Below are 21,729 nucleotides of genomic sequence, written 5' to 3'. Positions count from 1 at the left end.
AAAAAAGATATAATTATGATTAGGGGTAAAATAAATAGTTTTAAGACATTTTTTGGAGTAATTTGTGTGTGTCATGAGTTAGTGTGCGTGTATGTGTGCATTACGAGAAAGGCCAGCGCAGAGCTTAGAGTGTAACGTGAATAGAGCTCCAGTCCTCGCCACCGTCCCCATCGCTTACGTTTCTTTATAACCCATTCTTCAATCGATTTTCTCTCTCTAACATGCAAGTTCCTTCACCCTCCAACGTTATGCTCGATTCCTGTTCTTGATTCCATCGATTTTTTGTTTCTCTGATTCTTTCCTCATTGTTCCGTTTCTCACCTCTTTCCGCCTCTTTCATTGGGGGAAGATCAGCGTTATGAAGAACGAGGAGCAGATTCGGACTCTGTTTGGGATTTCCCTCACGGATAGGCCTAAATGGCACCAGTTCCTCATTTGCTCTTCTGGATTTTTCTTCGGCTATTTAGTTAACGGCATCTGCGAGGTATTTCTCGTGTTTTCCCTTTCTGTTTGGTTCCTGAGAAAATGCTGGACTAATCAGTGGATTTCTACGGTTTTTCTTTTTTTTTTTAGTTTTAGTGTTTGATTGGAAGGATTTTGTGTTTGTTTGGCTGTTTGTTTCTCGAGAAAATTAAGTTTCGGGGAAAGAAAACCACTTAGAAAACTCGATACTCTTTGATTTTGGCATTCAACCTGAATATTCTTCACCTACATTTCGTTTTCAAATCAAAGAGTTGCGGCTAAATTATATTATTACATGAAATCTTTCCAAATTCAAGTGAACTGAATCTCCATTTCTGCCTAATTTCTAGGAATATGTATATAACAAGCTGCAATTCAGGTGAGCCTTTTGACAGAAACTACATATAACATTCCGTTTGAGGTTTCATATCCCCAATTTATTATGTTATTATGTGTTTATTGGTGTAGCTATGGATGGTACTTCACATTTATTCAAGGATTTGTGTATCTGTTTCTGATATATCTCCAAGGCTTCACTGCCAAGCATATGGTGAACCCTTGGAAGACTTATGTCAAGCTTTCTGCTGTGTTGATGGGTTCCCATGGCCTCACCAAGGGGTCTTTGGCCTTTCTTAACTATCCTGCTCAGCTCATGTTCAAATCTACAAAGGTAAATTTGCCTTGAAATTTTGTTTGTTTGGGATTTCGGAATAGATACTAAAAACCAACGGGTCGTTGCAAGTTGATGTCTAGTGTCAAGAAACGATCTGATAGCTTGTCATGATTGAATTTTATGTTAATCAATAAGGATAGTATCCATCGAATGAATTGAATAGTTAGCCGATGTCTCGAGCGTCGAGAAATGATGTGATAGCTTGTTGTGATTGAATTTTATGTTGATCGGTAAGTATAGCATCCATCCAATGAATTGAATAGTTAGCCTTTTTATTATTTTTTCTAAATGTTTGTTTTTGATCTAAAAGCTTTTAAAATTTTTAGTTTCATCTTTTTTGGTCTTTTAGAATTTCAATTTCTTTTTTCTGAGTTGACTTTTCCCTTTTCAATTAAGTCCTCATAGTTACCAAATATTCAAAAAGTATACTTTTTATGAGGCTGTCATTTGTATTATGCAATGGATTCATTTAAGCTAATACTATATAGATCATGCAGTGGGTAGATTTTTTATTTGATGGTTGTGTATGCATAGTACTTCCAACTTTGTAATATTTGCTAAATTACAAAAAAGGAAAAGTACTCGTATCGTGCAATATTACCTTTGATCATTCAAAATTATTCTAAAACTACCATTTGGGCATAAATTATTTTGAATGCAGGGCAAAAATTAGGATCTAAAATGGTGTGCAATGACTTGAAACAAAAACAAAATTTGGGACTCAAACACCATTACTCTATTCCATGTCATTGCCACACTAGTTTCAATTTCATCCAAAATTTGAACAGTAGTTTTAAAGCATTTATGAAAGATCACAACTTTGTAATTTCAGGCAAGTACATTATTTAGGCATCATGTCGTCAAAACTTGTATTACTTGTGTGAAACTGGGAGGGAATAAAACATTATAAAGAGGATAAATCAAAGGTTTAATAAAACTAAAAATTGAAAAAGATTAGAAACTTGGTACATAGTTTCAACTATTCGTCACCTGAAGCTAATGAAGATTTTGATGTTTCAGGTTTTGCCAGTGATGATAATGGGTGCCTTCATACCCGGCCTCAGACGAAAATATCCTGCTCATGAATACGTTTCTGCTGTACTTTTGGTTGTGGGTTTGATCATCTTCACTTTAGCAGATGCACAAACATCTCCAAACTTCAGTATTCTCGGCGTGGTCATGATATCGGGTGCACTAATCATGGACTCATTTCTTGGAAATCTGCAAGAAGCCATCTTTACCATGAATCCTGAAACCACACAGGTGATTCCTCACTGGTCCTATCCTTGTTTCTGTGGTTGGTTACATGTGAAAAAGAAAGCTGATTCCAAACTGACCAAACAGATGGAGATGCTCTTTTGTTCTACTGTAGTTGGCTTGCCTTTCCTGATCCCACCCATGCTTCTCACTGGAGAATTGTTTAAAGCATGGACTTCATGTTCTCAGGTAACAGTTAGCTCTCTCTCTCTCTCTAGAACTACATTTTCTCTTACCTTTTTCTCCATTTTCTTCCTTCTTTTCAACCCCTATTGTGCTAAGTGAAACACACATTCTAAGAATACCATGTTTTATGCAGCACAAATACGTATACGGTGTGTTAATTTTTGAAGCCATGGCAACCTACGTCGGCCAAGTCTCTGTTCTTTCACTCATTGCCCTATTTGGGGCAGCTACTACAGCCATGGTACTATTCACTTCTTAAACCATTTCACACTTTACTTGACACTCCTCCATGTGCAATGGTAGGAAGTTTTGAATGCATTTTCAAGCATGTCATAAATGGCCACTACATCAATGTTGTCCTAGCTTTTTCTTTCAACCATTTTCAGAAATGATGCTCTCTCAGTTTCAGCATTCCAAAAAAGAAGATATGATCAGTGAATCACATTGAGTGCAACTGTTAAGTCATAGTTGGGTCATAAACTTCTCTATTCATTTGCTTTGATCCATAAATATCTAGGACTAGAATGGATCTTTTGAAAATGGAATAAACATAGATTTTAAAGAATGAGATGATGATTTAAACTTTGAATTATTGCGATCCTAGTAGTAACAACTCAAAACAATTGAATTCTGCCACAGATAACAACTGCTAGAAAGGCAGTGACATTATTGCTATCTTACTTGATATTCACAAAGCCATTAAGCGAACAACATGCGACTGGTCTGCTGCTCATAGGCATGGGGATCTCGCTGAAGCTCTTACCTGATTACAAGCCCAAAAACAGAGCCTCTTCAAATGCCAGAACTTCCAGACCTGCTAACAATGACAATGAAATGACTCCTCAAATTGAAAGTGAGAAAGATGAAGAAAGAAGGCCATTGGTTTAAATTAGGATACTTTTTTATTGTATTTTCCCCCCAAATCCCATGTTATAAATGTAAGAAGGATGCCTCTCAACAATACAATTTCAGTAGATGGCTTCTCCACATGCTCTGATGATAGCAATCTCAATGTTCAAAATAGCTGAAATGAGTTGTAAATGAGGTCATATAGGTCTTCCATTTTTTACGATCACCCATCACCATGTCAATTTATATCCTATTTTTTTGAACAATTTCAATGTACACGGATCAATTTCAATATATATTGTATGATTTAACCATTGGAGGTTGATGACAGCTTGTTTATTGAGGAAAAAAATGGGAGAAACCTGGATAACAGAGATACCTTCATGTATGCGTCTTCAACCTTTTTCTTCCTCTTAGAGAACTAATATTTATGGATATACACTTAGCTTTGTCTTGCAGTCCCTGACACAACATTTTTTCAAAATTCTCCATCTCTCTCAAAGTTGTTAATTCAATAGAATTTGGATACGTTTGTGATGTATCAAGACTATTTTGACAATAACTTTAGATCATGAATGAGAAGCATCCTAAACTACAATAAACATTTGGCACGAGAGAATCTTCACAATGTATATTAAATTGTACCCTATAATAAAAGCGTTAATATTGTGTTTGTGCTCTAATAATTTTTAGAAATGAGTGTTACCATGTACATGTCATCTCGTATCCAAGTTTGGTTGTTCTATTTGTGTTTCCTAGGCAATATCTATCCCGAGCAGATCAGATTTCGAAGCGCGAGATCTCTCTCTTAGTACCAAATAGGAGAATCACCAACAAACAAGTAGCCCCTACTCATGAAGAATTACCCAGAAACATCCCAAATGAAGTCATGGAAAAGATTTTTTCACAAAATAAAACTATGGATCAATCTCATTTCATGCAAATATGTCAAATTGTATGATGAACTCAACATTTTCTTCATGAAAAAGATAGGCCAATTCTAATCTCACACTAAAAGGAAAAGGGAGAGATCATTATAGAACGTACCAGGGCCTGTGCCTATATTGAAATGTTAACCTCCCTCATGATTTTAGCAGCATCCTCTGGAAAAACGGGATTGATGTAGCAACCAGTTCCAAGTTCAAACCCCCCCACACCAGAGAGCTGAGGAACAATCTGCAAAAACCAGTGGCTGTAAGCTGAATCTGATTCCGAAGCCTGTAAGGGAGAAGTGTGAATCATGAAGTTGAATGGTGGTTTGTTCAGCTGCAGAGACATCTTCATGAGTGTCACTTTCAATAGCCCACCAAGGTCAACAGCCTGCACTGCACATGAATCAGTCAGCATCATACTTTGTCGTGGTCATCAAATGAGTGTAATGATTTGAATTATCTTAAAATTACATGTTTGATCCTTGAAGTTCTAAGTTGTGCCTATCCAGATCATGTAGTTTAAATGTTTTACATATGTTTTCGAATTCTCAAGGTGTTGTGTGTAACAGCCCAGGCTCACTACGGGTGGATGTTGTCCTCTTTGGACTTCACTCAAAGTTTTAAAACGTATCTTCTAGGGAGAGGTTTTTACACCCTAATAAGTACTGTTTCGTTCTCCTCTTCAGCCAACATGGGATCTCATAATCCACACCCATTGGGGGCCCAGCGTTCTCGCTAGCACAACGCCCAGTATCGGGCTCTAATAATATTTGTAACCATCCAAGCTAACCACCAGTAGATATTGTCCTCTTTAAGCTCTCTTTCGGAATTCCTCTCAAAGTTTTAAAACCTATCTTCAGGGAGAGGCTTCCACACCCTAACAAGCCATGTTTCATTCTCCTCTCCAGCCAACATGGGATCTCATAATCCACTCCCATTGGGGGCCCAGCGTCCTCGCTAGCACAAGGCCCAGTATCGGGCTCTAATACCATTTGTAACCGTCCAAGCTAACCACCAGTAGATATTGTCCTCTTTGAGCTTTCTGTTTCGGACTTCCCCTCAAAGTTTTAAAACCTGTCTTCTAGGGAGAGGCTTCCACACCCTAATAAGTCATGTTTCATTCTCCTCTCCAGCCAACATGGGATCTCATAACCCACTCCCATTGGGGGCCCAACGTCCTCGCTAGCACACCACCCAGTATCTGACTCTTATACCATTTGTAACCATCCAAGCCAACCATTAGTAGATATTGTCCTCTTTGAGCTTTCTCTTTCGGACTTTCCCTCAAAGTTTTAAAACTTGTCTTCTAGAAAGAGGCTTCCACACCCTAATAAGCCATGTTTCGTTCAACCGATGTGAGATCTCACATTTTGTCTAACCCAATTTAGTATTCGAGTATTTAACTATATAAGCATTAAATTGGAATAACTAACAGAGTCTTATTAGACACAAATACAAAACACTTTTAAGATATGTTCCAAAATAGATATAGCTACTAAATAGACATAATATTACTCAGAGCCAAACTTGTATAGTTTAAGATTTGACTTACCTTCTCCTGATCCAGCTCATGGAAATGAGAAACATGATCACGGGGAACGATCCAGAGCTCAAAAGGAAACGAGGCTGCATAAGGAACAACTGAAATGAAATGGACTGATTCATCAACCAAAAGGTCCTTTGTAGGAACATCACAGATGCTGCATTTCCCCGTCTGATTGAAATACTGCTTCATACTATCAAGTCGAGTAGAAACAGAGGGAGGAATGACTGGAAGACCCACCATCTGACTATGGGAGTGGGTCATGGATGCCCCAGCTGAGGCACCGTGGTTCTTAAACACCTACCGAATCAACAGAATGAAACCAGATAGCAATTCAAAATCTTGATGCACCCCACGTGTTCGACGAAATGAAAATGGCACAGCGCAGAAGAAACCAGATGGAAAATCATCTTAAAATCCCCAGAAACGAGCATTATGCAGAGAAAAAAATTAAAGAAAGGAGAAAGAAGAACGAGAACCTGAACATATTTGATGCTGTCATCGCCTGCGAGCTGTAGAATCCGCTTCTTATAAGCGAGAAGAACCTGAGCGACGTCCTCGGGGATCAAATCAGAGAGGTGAACCGAATGAACAGGGGACTCAATAATGACGTCGTGGAATCCATAGCCGTCCAAAAGGCAACCCCAGACGAGAGAATCTGAGCACAAGGAAGCCGAAGAATCGAGATCCTTGTCCCTACTGAGAGCAGGATAGAGATTCTGAATGACGCGAACTTTCCAATCGGAGTTTTGAGGAGGAAATCGAAAGATCTCGGGAGCGCAATGGTGCTCTTGGCCGATGCAGAAGGGGCACGTTTGGGGAGGATCGGAAGAAGAAGGAGCTGGGGATTTCGATTGGAAATCGGAGGGCCGTTTAGCTCGTGCGGGTGAGAATATGACCCAACGATTCGTAACAGAGTCCTTGCGGAGTTCGGGACGGCGGGATTCAACCGGCGACGCCATTTTCTACGGCGTGAAAGGTTGGGAGTATTTTGACTGGATAACCTAAATCGTTTTTAGGAAAGTTTCGGCGGGAGATCACTTCACGAGCCTATTTTCCTCCTCTTCCAAATTCCTCTTAAGATCAAATATTCATCATCCAATCTCGATCCTTGCTCGGTTTCGATCAATCGAGTATTGTTTATAAGTTTAAAAGTGTCTTGTAGGTCTATCGACCTAAACTCGTGCACATATTACTGGTATTGAATGCATCGTTGGATTGTGCCGAGTCAAATTGGTTTCGTTTTTTCGTTGCATAAAAGAGACCCCTGCTTTCTAAAACGATGAATATTCAGTCCGTGGAAGTTGTAGGTACTATGGATCATACGACTTCCAGACGAGTTGCCTTTCTAGGTCTCGTCGATCTTACCTGTACGTTGTGTTATGCCTTGAGACGGTCTGTCTTTTGTCCCTCTTTCAATGGAGAATTTGCTCCCGAGTAGTTTGAAGGGTGTAAAAGAGACATCGAATAGAGATTAATCGTTAATAACTAAATAAATATATATTGAATTTTTGAATTTTTAAAAAATATATTAAACATTATATTACATTTTTTTTTTATAAAATATTATTGATTTTATTGAAAATAAGAATTATTAATTAATTTGGATGTTTGGGCCTATTCCATTTGAATAGGCCCAGTAGCCTGTGAGAAAAGTGGGCTCAGGCCCATCTTCCTAAAAACTCACATACTCGGGTTTGGGCCTTAAAATCGTGGCCCAGTAGAAAAAAATTATGAAATAAAGGGTAAACTAGTTATTTACCCATTAAAAAAATATAAAAAGGAAAAAGAAAAAAAAAAAAAGACCGCGAATTTCATATTACTGTAAAGTCTAAACCGATTTCGCCGATAAACCCTAAACCATTTCCGGTCGCGCGACATTGTTCATCCATGCGCAATCTACCTCATGTTCGTTATCAGACTCTTCCGCCAGAATCCAATTCCGTTTGCTCATCCTCCTACACCTTCCAATCGATGTTTCTGCTACTCCAAACTCCGGGATCACTACGCTTTTGAATCTCCACCTTCTCTCTCCCCTAAACCCCCACCGCCGGAGCTCAAACCGCGGCAAAACAAACCACTGAAACCGCGGTACAAACCACCATCATCGCTCGATCTCGCTGACAAGAAGCCAAAGCATTCAGACTTGCCATTTGATTTCCAGTACAGTTACACGGAGACTAGCCTCTCGGTGAGGCCTATCGGGCTTCGAGAACCGAAGTTTTCACCGTTTGGGCCTGGGCGGCTTGACCGGAAATGGACTGGGGTGTGTGCCCCGGCGGTGGACCCGAAGGTGAGCTCTCTAGAGAGCACGGAAGATCCAAAACTGGAAGAGAAGAGGAGGGTCATGTGGGAGAATATTCAAGGGGAGCCACTGACAGGAGCCGAGAGAAAGACTTTGGTGGAAACTTGTCAAAAGAAGAAAACAAAGAGGCAGATTAATTTGGGTATGGGATACCAAGTTCTATTAATCTATTGTTTGCACATATAAAATTGTTGATCTTGGACGCTGTTTTCTCATCATTTCTAATTGATAGATGCTTCATGGATATTGAGATTATCTTATTTTCTGTGCTTAAATTACTGAGGAATCTGAAAATACGATCTCTATATTGAACGGCTCCGTTGGGATAATTGCATTTTCTTCTAACTACATAACTTCTATGCGTTCGTAGGAAGAGATGGTTTAACTCACAATATGTTAAATGATATCTATAATCACTGGAAACATGCTGAGGCAGTGAGGATCAAATGTTTAGGTGTTCCCACTGTTGATATGAAAAATGTGTGCACGCAGCTTGAGGTATGGCTTTCATTTCTTTGGGTGGAGTTTTCTTGTTATAGGCAAATGTTTTAGTTCTTCATTTCTTAACCTATTGAGATTGTTCCACAAATTACATTCAACATATTGAAAATGTATTTTGAGTCACACCCACCTGTTCGTGTACGTTTAATTCGAGGTTTGTTCATGCCTGCAGGAGAAAACCTTTGGGAAGATCATTCATAGGCATGGTGGTTTTCTTGTTCTATACAGAGGGAGGAATTATAATCCCAAGAAAAGGCCATTCATTCCCTTAATGTTATGGAGACCCCATGAACCTATATATCCCAGGCTGATTAAAACTACAATTGATGGACTGAGCATTAATGAAACAAAAGAAATGAGAAAGAAAGGACTAGCTGTTCCTGCTTTGACAAGACTTGGTATGTGTTTGAGAACTTTTTTTTAAAGCTTGTTTCGAGTAATATTACCGTCTCATCATAACGTCATTGACTAACGCATCATGCCTGTGGATTTTAGCAAAAAATGGTTACTATGGTAGTTTGGTACCCATGGTTCGAGATGCTTTTCTCTGCTGCGAGTTGGTTCGGATTGATTGTCAAGGCCTTGAGAAGAGTGATTACAAGAAAATTGGCTGCAAGCTTCGGGTAATGGTCGTTTCCTTCATGCCTTTACGTAACTATTCTTAAATTCTTAAATCATAGAAAGAATGGAAGAAGGACTCTTACCATGCCATGAGTGTTGTTCTTCATGTGTACCTAGATTTTTGTTTCGAGGCATCATGCATTGGCGTTAAAAATCGGTTCTACTTGACTAAGCCCCGTGCTCGTCTAAGGAGGGAGTTGCTTATTGTGCCAAAATTTGAATTCTTTTCATTTTTCTTATCAACTTTCCTTCCTAAATCAGGACCTTGTGCCTTGTATCTTGGTGACGTTTGAGAAGGAGCAGATTGTAGTGTGGAGAGGCAAGGATTACCAGCCTTCAGAATCTGAATGTTTTCTTACAGTCAGAGAGTCATTTGATGATGTTGATGGCAATACGAATTGTGTCGACAATGACGACGACAATGAAAATTTTGACGATGAATGCTCCGATGCGGGCTTTCAATCTAGTAATAACGAGTAGTCCCTTGGTTGCTTCACATCTATGCGAATCATTGTACCAAAACATCATGATCTTTTGAGCTTGTGATTTTGTTTTCAAGGCTACATATTAATATTGCAGCTGCAAAGCAAAATCCCAAAGACTGATGATTCAAATGCACTATGCTGTAGATTGACCCATATTGTTTGTTCATATCATTTATTTCCTCATTCTTCTGTTCTCCCATGAAGAAGGGAGTCAAAATTCTGCAGGGCGTTCTTTTTTCGGGTTCAACAATACCGTAGAGCATAGAGGTTTGAACTTCTAACTTTCTTTTTGACAATGGTGTATACTTTAGCTAGCGGAACTATGTTCATGTTGAGTTGTTCTACGCCTATATTGGCTTATCAAATTTTTGTTATCGCAACCCACGAGTCTCAACTTCCCTCTAACGACTAATTTTCTTCCCTTTTTTGTTCCGGTTTGACAACGAAAACGTTGTGATGTTCTTCTCTTGTAGTCTGGTCCAGTCCATAGACGATTATTGCCCTCATTTTTCATTGCCTCCTGTTGTTATTCTACTCGATGAAAGCTGCACATGACTAATAGCTTTGAGATTGCTCGTGAACTTTAACATCTTTAACGATGTTCATCTTTATAACTACTGCATTTAATAATATACATGTGTTGAGATATATATTTGTTTAGTATTAGATCGATCTTTTAATCAATCTTTTCACATTAAACATATTTTACTAATTTCTTAATTTTAATATATATATATATATATATATATATATATTTTTTATGGTTATAGTTAGGATAGATAGATATGAACTTTTCACCCTTAATCTAAATTATATGTTTGACTAATTTAATAACGGTCAAATTAACTTAAATACTATGTTTAATAATACAGTTTTTATAACTACTACTAATTAAAATGCGTAAATTTATGAATAAAAAACAAATAAATACACCTGTCCATTAAGATAATATTTGATAAAGAAGGTCGCAAGGCTTAATACGTGGCCGCCCAGAGCCTCCAAAAGCCTCTGCCTCTCTCCCCACGTAAGCAACCACCTCGGCATCTTTCCGCCGACCTGTTTCAGATTTAATTCGTTATTAATTATAAATTTTATCTTTCCATTTTAAATACTCTATTTAATTGTTTTTAATTATAAATTTAATCTTGATTTTTATTTTAAAATTAATAGATATATTAAATACAAGTTAAATATTTATTAAGCATAAAATTTAAATTTATATCTAATTCATCACTAGAAAATCTCCCATTTATCAAATATTCAGTATATCCAAAGATTTAAATGATTTATTATACATTTTTTTATTCATTTAAATTAAAAATTTTTATTTTTTAAATTTAATATTAATGAGAAATTTCACATTGTTGAGATTGAATTAAATGGCCAAATATAAATATTTGGATAAATAAAAAAACATCAACTAGGAAAAAAAGTGAGCCATCACGTGCATGCACGTGCCAATATATTAGTTTTCTTAACGAGATGGATCTCCTTTATTATAAAATAATAATAATAATAATAATAATAAATAAAATAAATAAATTCCGGGAAAATGACGAGTGGCGAACTCACAGACGCCGCAAACCAATTGACCATTTTGCCACCATAAAATTTTACCCTCCATCAGTTGGCCTTCACATTCTTCAGTCCTCTCTCTTTCTCCCTTCCTTCTTCTTCCCATCTCATCAATGGCGGACCACGATCTCACCTCATCTCTGCTCCCCGCCGAGTCCTCTGACCGTGTGGACGTAATCCTCAGAATTGAAGACGATGACGGTGGTCCACCGGTGCAGATCAACAACCAGAACGGCAATCATCACGATCCTCGATTGTGCTTTAGCAATCCGTATGGGTTTCTTGGCTCCGATGGATTCTCCGTTCCCGAGATGACCACTGTGGATCCATTTCGGAATAATACGCCGAGTATCGATGGGGTGTATGAGTGGGTTAAGATTGTGGTTTGCATACCTATTGCGCTTGCTCGGCTTGTGCTCTTCGGGATTTGTCTTTTGGTTGGATATTTAGCGACCAAGACGGCGCTTCATGGGTGGAAGGATAAGGAGAATCCGATGCCTAAGTGGAGGTGTAGACTCATGGGGGTTACGAGGCTTTGCGGACGGTGTATTCTGTTTTCTTTTGGGTGAGATATGCTTCTGTTTGCTAAAATTAGGGTACTCGTACTCCCTCTTTAATCATGGCTGTTCGTGTTTCTTTCCATATCTTGAGTGTTAATACTTTCAATTAATACAAACACGAGAAAAAATAATCAGGTACTCTTACGATTTGTTATCATGCTATTTTGGTATGCCAAATAGTTGTAATTTTTTGTGGAAAATAGATTTCCAGCTCTGTTTGATAGCTTATCTCTTCCTTGACATCCAACTTTTTCTACTGCTATTATTTGTCTAATCTAATGATTTTCATTTGTTTGTCTTTCTCTTTCAGATATCATTGGATAACAAGAAAAGGGAAGCCTGCTCCCAGGGAAATTGCTCCAATTGTTGTGTCGAATCATGTATCATACATAGAACCGATCTTTTATTTTTATGAGTTATTTCCAACTATGGTCGCAGCTGAGTCCCATGATTCCATACCCTTTGTTGGGACCATCATCAGAGCCATGCAGGTCATTTCATGTCCTTTTCCACCCGATTAACTCTTTCCAAGTAAAGATGCGTGATGCAGGGGTCGGGCCTAAGGCATAGGCGCGCTTGGTTTTTTTAAAACACTGTTCATGATTAATTAGCTATCTGCTGATAAAATATCTGTTTCTTGTGGAAAAAGAAAATTCTCAATTATTGTTTACATTTCTCAGGTGATTTATGTTGATAGATTTTCGCCTGCATCAAAGAAGCATGCCATTAGTGAAATAAAGGTAAAAAGTTTCTGTAACTCTCACATGTAATCGTGCACCACTTTGCATGTAATTCCATGTTGTTTAGCTATGGTCAGACCAAAACTGAGTAATGGAACCATTGTCGACCTTAAAAGTGATATTCCTATGAACATACTCCCTTATAAGATCAATATTTCCATGGACCTTTGAATGAATTGGGGGCTTTTGTAACACGTTTTCTTCGAACTCAAAGACAGTTGTACAGCCTATAGAACATAGTCTCTGTTCAAGTAAGGTTGTTTTCTAACACCTTTTCTTATTTCTTTTGAAAAATTAAAACATTGTTTGGGTGGTGTGTGCCTCAGTAAAGAGCTCTTATCATCTAGGTCTATTTTTAAAACAATGGAAAATCATTTTCCCATTCTCTAACTAACTTTTTTAACACCTCTTTATTTGATTACTCACAAGTCACATTATATTTTATATGTATAATACATTAATTGTTTCGTAAGATTATTGTTTTTTAAACTGAGGTTAAAAGTTAAGGACATGGTTTATTTACAAGGACACCGACGAATGAATTATTTAGTATCTCTCTTCCCACTTTTTCTTGTTTGATGATTCACTTGAATCAACATGATAAGATTTTTGATAGAAAACTGTGCTTTCAAGGATGTGAAAACAGAGGAAGGCTTCTTGTAATAAATTTCCAAGAGTTCTGTTATTTCCCGAGGGAACCACTACGAATGGAAGGGCTCTCATTTCTTTTCAACTTGGTGCTTTCCTTCCTGGTTATTCAATTCAACCTGTTGTTGTTCGTTATCCTCATGTACACTTTGACCAATCATGGTAGGTGTCTACTCCTCATTTGATTGTTTATTTGGTGCCCCAACTCTGTCTTACTATGATGTTTGTGAAATGCTATTTTGTTTAGGGGACTTGTTTCTTTGCCAAAGCTCATGATTAGAATGTTCATGCAATTTCACAATTACATGGAGGTACTTTTTTCCGATCTTTTTTGTATCCTTCACCTGTTTACAAACTTTTCATTTCATTTTATTGAGGCAATGTTAATGTCACACTTTATTATCTGACCAGGTTGAGTATCTTCCTATTATTTCACCACGGTATAACGGAAAAGAAAGCACTCTTGAATTTGCTAAGAGGGTAAGGTTCTGCTCATTCGAGTTTATAATTTCTTTCTTACTTTCTCCTTTAGCAATTCTATGGAGTTTGAAGTGCATGGGTGTTACTTTCACTTTTTTTAATCTGTGTATACTTAGTGATAGTCTAATTCCTTTTTCTTTCATCATGTAAATTTCCTTAACTGAAACAGTCCGTTTGAAAAAAAATTCAATCTGAATGTGGACGTTAGATCCTAATTCCTTAATTCTTGTTATTAGAAGCTATCATTTCATTTTTTTAGTGTTCCCAGTTCCAATTTGTTCTGGATGCATTTAGACCCCTTCCAGTCTTGTTCTGTACTTTCCTTACTCGAGGATTTAACTATTACTTCAAATTCAGGTGCACAATTGATAAATTTCCAAACCTAAGTAGAGTAAAACCCACTTAATGTTTGACGAATCAAGGAGCTTGAACAATGATTGAAAAGTATTCATAGCTAACGCTTCATGCCTAATTGGGTGGGAAACTACTTATGCTTGGTTAAAATACTATATTTTTATTATGCACTTTGGGTCTCATTCCATTTTAGTCCTTGTACTTGCAAATGTCCAAATTTAATTAAGGCACTTTCAATATATCTTAAAATTAGTTCTTATTATTCATTTGAAGTTAATTTTTTATTCAACCCGGTAAAATAATAACGATAATTTCCATTTAATAAAAGACACAATGTGAATTTATTTCCAAAACTTATAGAGGGAATACGAATTATAATTTTTCTAGAAAAGTTAACAAAAAATACTAATATTAGGGAAATTTATTGATTATACCGGGGCTAGATGTAGACTTTTGAAAGTAGGGGACTAGAATAGAACAAGTTCTGATGTTCAAGGACAAAAACTTTATTTTAACCCATTTTTTCTCCACTCAATCAAATTTTAGTACGTGTTATTTATGACCTAATAACTAATGTGTTTGGTTACTTGTTCTATTTAGCGGACAGTTCATATTTATTCTTGATGAGAATTGAAAAATTATTCATGCAGACTAGCCGTGCAATGGCCACTGCACTAAATGTTGTCCAAACGCCTCATTCATATGGAGATTTGACTCTTCTGACCAAGGCTGCTGAGGCAAATCAAGTATGTACTTTTCTTTCATTTTTGTGTTGCATTTAATATCCATATTTTCAGTAGTCGATTATTCACATTTTCACTCTATCGTTTCCTTTAAAACCCGTAACTTATATTTTCACTTATAAGCAGGTTCCAGTAGTGACTGAAATATAATGAATATTTTATTCGAGTTTAAATATGAATGATGGATCTGGTTTAGAATCCACTTGATTCATTCTGTGATTTTTAACACTATTTGTTATGTCATTTTGTTCCATGATATTCTTCCCGGTAATGTTAATGGTCTTTATGCTTTTGGTTTACTTTCTTGAACTTAATGCTTATATTTTATTTTTTATCCTTACCCGTTGTGATTGTGATAACAATTTTGCAGGAGACACCCTCTGATTATATGATTGGAATGTCCAAGATGGAACAAGTAAGTCCTTGTTAACATAGCAACTGGTCCAGTATATATGACATTTTTATTGTTTTAGTTCATCACCTTCTGAAATATCTCCCTTATATTTCACACGATTTTCTGAATCTATATTACAAAATTTGGTTTCTTTTCCAATTTGTCCCAGGTCAGCAGCCTTGAAGTTGTTGATTTTCTCGACAAGTTTCTGTCGATGAATCCCGACTCCAGGTACTATTCTACTGTTCACTTCCATGTGTAAAATATTTAAGGTTTTTCTATTTTGTTGGTAGTGTTGGACATGATAAAGTAAGGAATATAATTATTTTTGAGAATATAGATTGGGAACTGCTGATGATATGTGTGCTATAGTGCATGTTAAAATTTCTTTCCAATTTTATTATCCCATCATTTGCTTATTATTCACGAATTGGAGATTCTTTTAAATAATATTCTTATAATCAGCCTTGACTTTCAAGAACTTGTCCTCCCATGAACAAACAGTCTGAAGTATGAACATGGCACTCTTGTCACTTTTGATGTGATTATTGAATTGAAATTTGGTTATGTTCTTATTGGGGGGAAAAAATTGAGCCGTGGACCACTTTTGGTGTGGAAATTAGTGACACTGAAATATCTCCCTCAGATGTGGCACTCTTCTGCTTCACTATTAAAAGTTAATGTTAAAATCAATGGACTAAATGATGATGTAATGTGAAAATAAACATTAATAATTGAGTTAAAGGTACTCTTATGTTTATTGGAATAGACATTGTACTCAACCGTAAAATTAACTCATTTCATATGGTACTTACTCTACTCAAAATTGTTTATTACTAAAGAAAGTTGATCAGTAAATTATTCATATTCTGATGATGGCCAAGCTCATAATATTAGTACGTCTAGTTCATTGTCATTCTTCGATTGTTTAATGATTGTAAGAGTTTAACTGAAAAACTTTAGTTTGGGATAAAAGTGAAACCTGTAGAAGATTAGAGAGCAATAGTAATAATAAATTTTTAAAAAAAAACTAGGGACTAAAATATATATTGCACCTCCATGCCTATAATACAAAAATTCAATCAAAGCTAAAAAACAGTTCCCTACTGTTTTAAACACTTAGCTACTAAAGCTAATTTTTCCACCCAAAAAAAAAGAAAAGTTGTAATAATGAATTATAAAGCACTTCCCAGCAAAAAAATTCTGATACCGTTGTCTTGTTCCTTTTACAGTGGCCGTGCTACATATAATGGATTTATAAGAGCTCTAAGACTCGAGGCTTGTGCGGTTGCTGAAGAGGTGAGTTTACTCTAGCTTCAAAACCTTTATGCGAAGTTGTTTTTCAAATGGTTTATGTACGTTGCTTATGCTTAAAACTTAAAATAAATACAAATTTGCTAGTTTCTTCTAGTGGGAACTTTTGAAGTGGTAGGTACTCCGATCATTGCAGGTGTATGAGCAATAAAATAAATTCACTGGAGCAACATGCATTCTGCAATACAAAATTTGAGTGTTTTGATGCTTCTATTTATTTAAAATTAAAAAAAAAAAATAATCTTATCTAAATAATATTGAAAATAATATAAATTGTGCTTCTTTGATCCTGTGTCTATTCTCTGGAGCGTTAAGATTCTCCCTCCATTGAGATTAAAGTGTTACCTTAGAAATTAAGCAGCAGCGATGTTATCATTAGATTATGAAGCTTTGCTCGGTGGCAGGTAATTGATAGTGTATAATGCGTAATGGTCATAACTATCAGTGTTGATGTAATCATGTCGATGCTTTAATGTTCTTGGCTCTTACCGATTTTAGCTTTCTCTCTATCTGTTCCACTCCTAGTTATTCATTTTCATTTGTTTCGTTCCTTGTTCTTTCAGATTTTTTTTTTTAAGCTGAATGATTTTAAATCCTTTTTTATTCTTTATGTGCTGCAGATATTTTCTTTTATTGATATAGAGAAGATGGGAACGATAACATTCAAGCAGGTCTTTTCCTTTCTCTCAGCAAATCTTTTTTCTTTTCTTTATTCTCCCAGAGTGCAAATATTTTCTCTATTCCAAACCTTTCACAGTGCGTCATCAGCTTGTTGTCAGAAACTGCAGAGTATAGAACAATCACCATTTTGTATGCATGTCTATGCAGATTTCTTTTTTTCTTTTTTTTTTTTTTCTCTTTTTGGGCATACATGCTTCAAGAAATTCCTATTTTAAAAAAATTGTAGTGACATAAACCATGGCACATAAGTGGATCGTTACATGGTAATCGAAACTGCTAGCTGCTGTAAGAAAAGTTGCAGTTTTTATCCTCTGAAGAAATTGGCTCATGTGACTCCCTATTGCTGATTGATTATTTGACTAATTAAGAACCATACGATGCGTTATGCCTACTTTGTCCTACTTGCTTTGCATTGACTGTCTTCAGTGTGTCCTTCGAAGTTCTTTGCATCTGGTACCTTAGTATGTTCTTGTTGCTAATTCTTTTAAGTTTCCACATTGTTTATAATTGAAGTTATTGGTTTCTTTCAGTACCTGTTCGGTTCTTTGCATGTTATGAAGCTGCAAGGTTTTCAGCGATCCTGTGAGCTGATCCTTACTGAATGTAGCAACGGAGATAAAATTTCAGAACAAAAAGTAAACTTTTCATTCCTTTATTGGTTTTTCTAGTAGTGCCTTTGTGCATTTGGATGAATGCTGATTCATTCTCTGGTTACTTATTGGCATCAGTTAGCAGAATTGATAAGGCCAGCTATATCAGATCTGAATACCGACAAGGTACTTAACTTCATAGCACCATTCCATTTTCATTGACACTGACCTCATTATTATAAATCTAAGTTATTGAATATTTTAAATAAATCCCGAAATTCAAAACTCTCTCCTATTCTAAAAAGTGTCAGATAACTCGATCTCTGTTATAAATGAGTGATTGCAGGCTCATGAGCTCTTTAAACTATTTGACACCGATGGCGACGGAAAGATCAGCAAGAATGATTTATGTGGCTGCTTAAGAAGGAACCCGCTACTGATCGCACTTTTTTCACGGTGTTTGCTACCGAGCTTGTAATTGGAAATAACATAATATGTCTAACGTTGTTGTTTGATGAATGAGTTTCCCATGTCTTGTTTGGTCATTGTATTGCTACCACCTCCATGAATGTGTTGATTATTAGGAGGAACCCAAATATAGGAGAGGGTTGGGCTGTTCCTTAAATATAATAGGGTATTGGGGCGGGCAACATATTTTGCTACATTGCCCTTCCCCACTATGAAAAATTATCTACGCACACCTGAAACTTCTACATGTATTTTGATAACGAGTTCTTGCAATGTCACAAAACTTACAGCCTTGTGGTTTAACTTAATCTAAACAAGCTAGCTGTTTGATGATCGTAAAATTTGCTGAACTTCTTCAGGCCCATGTTGTGGATTTTCAGGTTGTTCTCCATTGCTACCCCAAACTGGAGGTACTGTATCTCTGTCATAATCTGTCATTAACTTGTTTGGTTTTTATTTATTAGTTCGAAGTGATTCAAACTCCTCTTTGGGGGTATATTTGATTTGAAGATCAAAGGGAGCATTGACCAACATGATTGTAAGTGTTTGTTCTATTCACTTAATTTTATTATATTATTCATTTTTTGTACTTTTTTCATGTAAAGGTGATTAAGAATTTAGCCTCATCTTCTTTTTTTTTCTCCTTTATATTTTGTATTTAAATTATCTGTCGTCCTTTCTCTGTTCATTCATCACTTGTCAGTGTACGGTTCTTCTTCCCTTCTCACTCATTGTACCTTCTTTGAACCAAACTAATCCTATATATATACATATATATATATATACACTATGTTGGGAAGAAGTGCCATACTTGCAAGTTTCCAACCAGGAGTTTCATCTGTTGTTTTGTTTGTTTGTTTTTGTTCTAACTTCAATGTCGAGGTGATTTGGTTCAGATTCACAGTTGAGTTATGTTCAAATTGATATTGGAGTTTGCTTTTATTAAATTAAACTTTGAGATCTTACTAAACGGTTTGATTATTTCTTTAGAAAATTTCTCGTAATCTCGACGTTCAACTAATAGAACACCTAGAATCAAATCTGAGGAATGTGCAAACCAAACTATATAGATATCCAACCCTAGGCTCGTAAGTATGGTATGTATGGGATGCCTAATCATTGTTATTTAGGTATTACCTTGCTTTCTAGAAATAACCTAATTCATATAGGATTCCAAGGTGACAATGATGGAATTTCTTTAAATTACAAAGGGGTTCTTTAAATTACAAAGGGTTAAATGGTAATTACGCATAAATTATCGGTATTTAAAATATAAAAAAACCAACCAAAAATGCATAGAAAGAAATAAAGTGAAGAAAAAGGAAAGCCACAAACAACACACGAAATAATAAAATTAAAGGGAGAAATAGCGTATGGGAAATTCTTACACGTGGCAATGCATGGTGGTCCCCACTCACCATCTCCAACAACGTTGGTAGCTCTAACCAATCAGATATCGACAACGTTTTGCTGTATCCAATCATATTTTCCCCACTTTTCCACACTTTTTATTATTATCATTATTTATTTATTTACTAAAAAATAATAATAAATCCCAACAGTCCTCCCCATGTGATTTGTTTTCATGTCACGCTCACGCCTGGCTACATGGCTTTTGTTCCTCTACGGCCGTGTCTATTGTAATCTCTTGGTACTTACTCTTTTCTGGTATTGTCGGTTGCTATTTCCTTTTCACTTTCTCTAAATAAGGAAATAATTTTTTTTTTTTTAATTTTCTTTTTAGTAAAACATTTAAACCTATAATTATGAAATTTGAGTTGGAAATTATTATATATTACCTCTGTGCTTCGATAAATAAAAAATTAAAAAAATAAAAAAATAAAAAAAATGAGAATACAAACTTTTATTTTAGTTACTAAAATGCAACGATAAAATCTATAGTCAGTTTGAAAATTATATTCTTATTCCCTTTTTTATCCAAACTTTATCAATTTCATTCGTTTGTTCCGTGGGCTCCACTGCATTTTCTTTGATTATTTTACATTCTTATCATTTTGTCTATCTCCTTTATCTACATTTTTTTAATAAATTAAATTAAATAAAATAACCATATTCTTTTTGTTAGATTATAAAATTTCATTTAATTTTATTACTAAATATTCATTATTTAATTTCCTAAAGTAAAAATATGTTTGCTAAATAGCATACAAATATAATTCATTGTTGATTGACGTATTAGTTTATTAATTAAGTTATCAAAAAAAAAAAAAAAATACTATAACAAAATTGTTATATTATTATTGAGTTTTTATAAAATTCCATAGGTTGATAATTTATTTTTTACTTTATAATTAAAAAAAATAAATTTTATATTGATAATTCGAAAAACTTGAACTACCCTGTAATGGTAGGGTTGTGTTAGACTTCTTTTTTTCCGGTTTAGGTTAGTTGAATGTTTTTTAAAATTTAGTCGATATGCGGGTTATTTTTTTGATCCGGTCAACAATCAATTCAGAAATATGGTTAAAATCTAACTATACCCTAATTTTAAAAAAATTAAAACTTATAAATATTTGATATTAAAATTTATTAAATTTTAGTTATTGAGATAAAATATGTTTTAAATAATTAAAAAAAAAAAAAAAAAAAACAGACAACTAAACAATAGAGTAAGTCATTGGAAAGCGGAGCCTTAAAAGTCCAATTATACTCTGACAAGGCTGAATAAAAAAAAAAAAAAATATATATATATATATATATATATATATATATTTATTTGGATATTAAAAAATAAATAAATTTCATATGATTTATCTATCTGAGGTGATATTTCTGAATTAATTGCATTGTACCATTCGTGAAAATAAAAATAAAAGCACCCACTCGACATTCACAAAAGTGATAAACACGCGCTGAAATCCCCCATTTCCCTTTGCTCGTGAACAACACGCTCCACCCAAACCGAGCAACAACCTCTTTCTGCCTCTTCGATTTTGATTGGCTCCCCATCGTACGCTCTGTACGGATGATCGTGACGCATTATTTTTTTAGCCTTTTTTAAAAAAATTATAAAAAATAAATTAAAAATTTCCTCTCTCTTCTGTGTATAATATCTGTTGTTTTATTTTTATTTAATTTTTTTTTCCATTTTAAAACTCTATTATTTTTTCTTAGATTAGAAAAATTATATATTTCCCAAATGAGGTATTTTCCAGAATTAATCCAAATAAGTAAAATTATATAATTTTTATTTTTTTAATTAAAGAAAAAATAAGAATAAAAAAGGGGGAGAAAACGTGGGTGTATTTCGTGGCAATTTCCACCTATTTTTGGTGGTGGCAATGAAAACACATCTTCTAATGGTCTCTTTCTATATTTCCTTTTTCTGATATTTTTTACTTATTAGC

At 35.3% G+C, this 21,729-nt stretch overlaps 4 protein-coding genes across 5 annotated transcripts; 3 read left to right on the top strand and 1 right to left on the bottom strand.

Moving 5' to 3' along the window:
• The first annotated feature begins 92 nt into the window (after positions 1–92).
• Positions 93–3,741, top strand: LOC111790988 (UDP-galactose/UDP-glucose transporter 2). 2 transcript variants are annotated; one of them, XM_023672146.2, is made up of 7 exons: positions 98–484; positions 813–841; positions 931–1,132; positions 2,156–2,398; positions 2,480–2,581; positions 2,712–2,819; positions 3,218–3,741. In XM_023672146.2, the coding sequence occupies exons 1-7, from the start codon at positions 359–361 to the stop codon at positions 3,464–3,466; spliced, it is 1,059 nt and encodes a 352-aa protein (XP_023527914.1). In that variant the 5' UTR covers positions 98–358; the 3' UTR covers positions 3,467–3,741. The 2 variants fall into 2 exon arrangements, with proteins under 2 accessions (XP_023527913.1, XP_023527914.1); XM_023672145.2 differs by having other exon boundaries at positions 93–484; positions 2,156–2,581.
• On the bottom strand, positions 3,036–7,005 carry LOC111790989 (putative galactose-1-phosphate uridyltransferase). Its single transcript, XM_023672147.2, has 4 exons — positions 6,382–7,005; positions 5,912–6,202; positions 4,475–4,747; positions 3,036–3,392 (listed from the first exon to the last, which is right to left on the bottom strand). Exons 1-3 carry the CDS (start codon positions 6,862–6,864, stop codon positions 4,487–4,489), a joined length of 1,035 nt encoding a protein of 344 aa, XP_023527915.1. The 5' UTR covers positions 6,865–7,005; the 3' UTR covers positions 3,036–3,392; positions 4,475–4,486.
• A 694-nt stretch (positions 7,006–7,699) lies between these two features.
• LOC111789791 (RNA-binding CRS1 / YhbY (CRM) domain-containing protein) lies at positions 7,700–10,013 on the top strand. Its single transcript, XM_023670482.2, has 5 exons — positions 7,700–8,349; positions 8,578–8,705; positions 8,881–9,106; positions 9,204–9,331; positions 9,591–10,013. The coding sequence occupies exons 1-5, from the start codon at positions 7,809–7,811 to the stop codon at positions 9,807–9,809; spliced, it is 1,242 nt and encodes a 413-aa protein (XP_023526250.2). The 5' UTR covers positions 7,700–7,808; the 3' UTR covers positions 9,810–10,013.
• Positions 10,014–11,411: 1,398 nt separating this feature from the next.
• LOC111790986 (lysophospholipid acyltransferase LPEAT2) lies at positions 11,412–18,664 on the top strand. The gene is made up of 14 exons (XM_023672141.2): positions 11,412–11,954; positions 12,260–12,440; positions 12,630–12,689; positions 13,336–13,499; positions 13,585–13,648; positions 13,749–13,817; positions 14,822–14,917; positions 15,285–15,329; positions 15,478–15,539; positions 16,541–16,607; positions 17,243–17,293; positions 17,834–17,938; positions 18,032–18,079; positions 18,240–18,664. The coding sequence occupies exons 1-14, from the start codon at positions 11,503–11,505 to the stop codon at positions 18,369–18,371; spliced, it is 1,596 nt and encodes a 531-aa protein (XP_023527909.1). The 5' UTR covers positions 11,412–11,502; the 3' UTR covers positions 18,372–18,664.
• The last annotated feature ends 3,065 nt before the right edge of the window (positions 18,665–21,729 follow it).

The sequence above is a fragment of the Cucurbita pepo genome, chromosome 3, assembly GCF_057944985.1.
Source record: "Cucurbita pepo subsp. pepo isolate OVF chromosome 3, ASM5794498v1, whole genome shotgun sequence".
Classification (NCBI taxonomy): Eukaryota; Viridiplantae; Streptophyta; class Magnoliopsida; order Cucurbitales; family Cucurbitaceae; genus Cucurbita; species Cucurbita pepo.
This window is presented reverse-complemented; position numbering and strand designations above follow the sequence as displayed.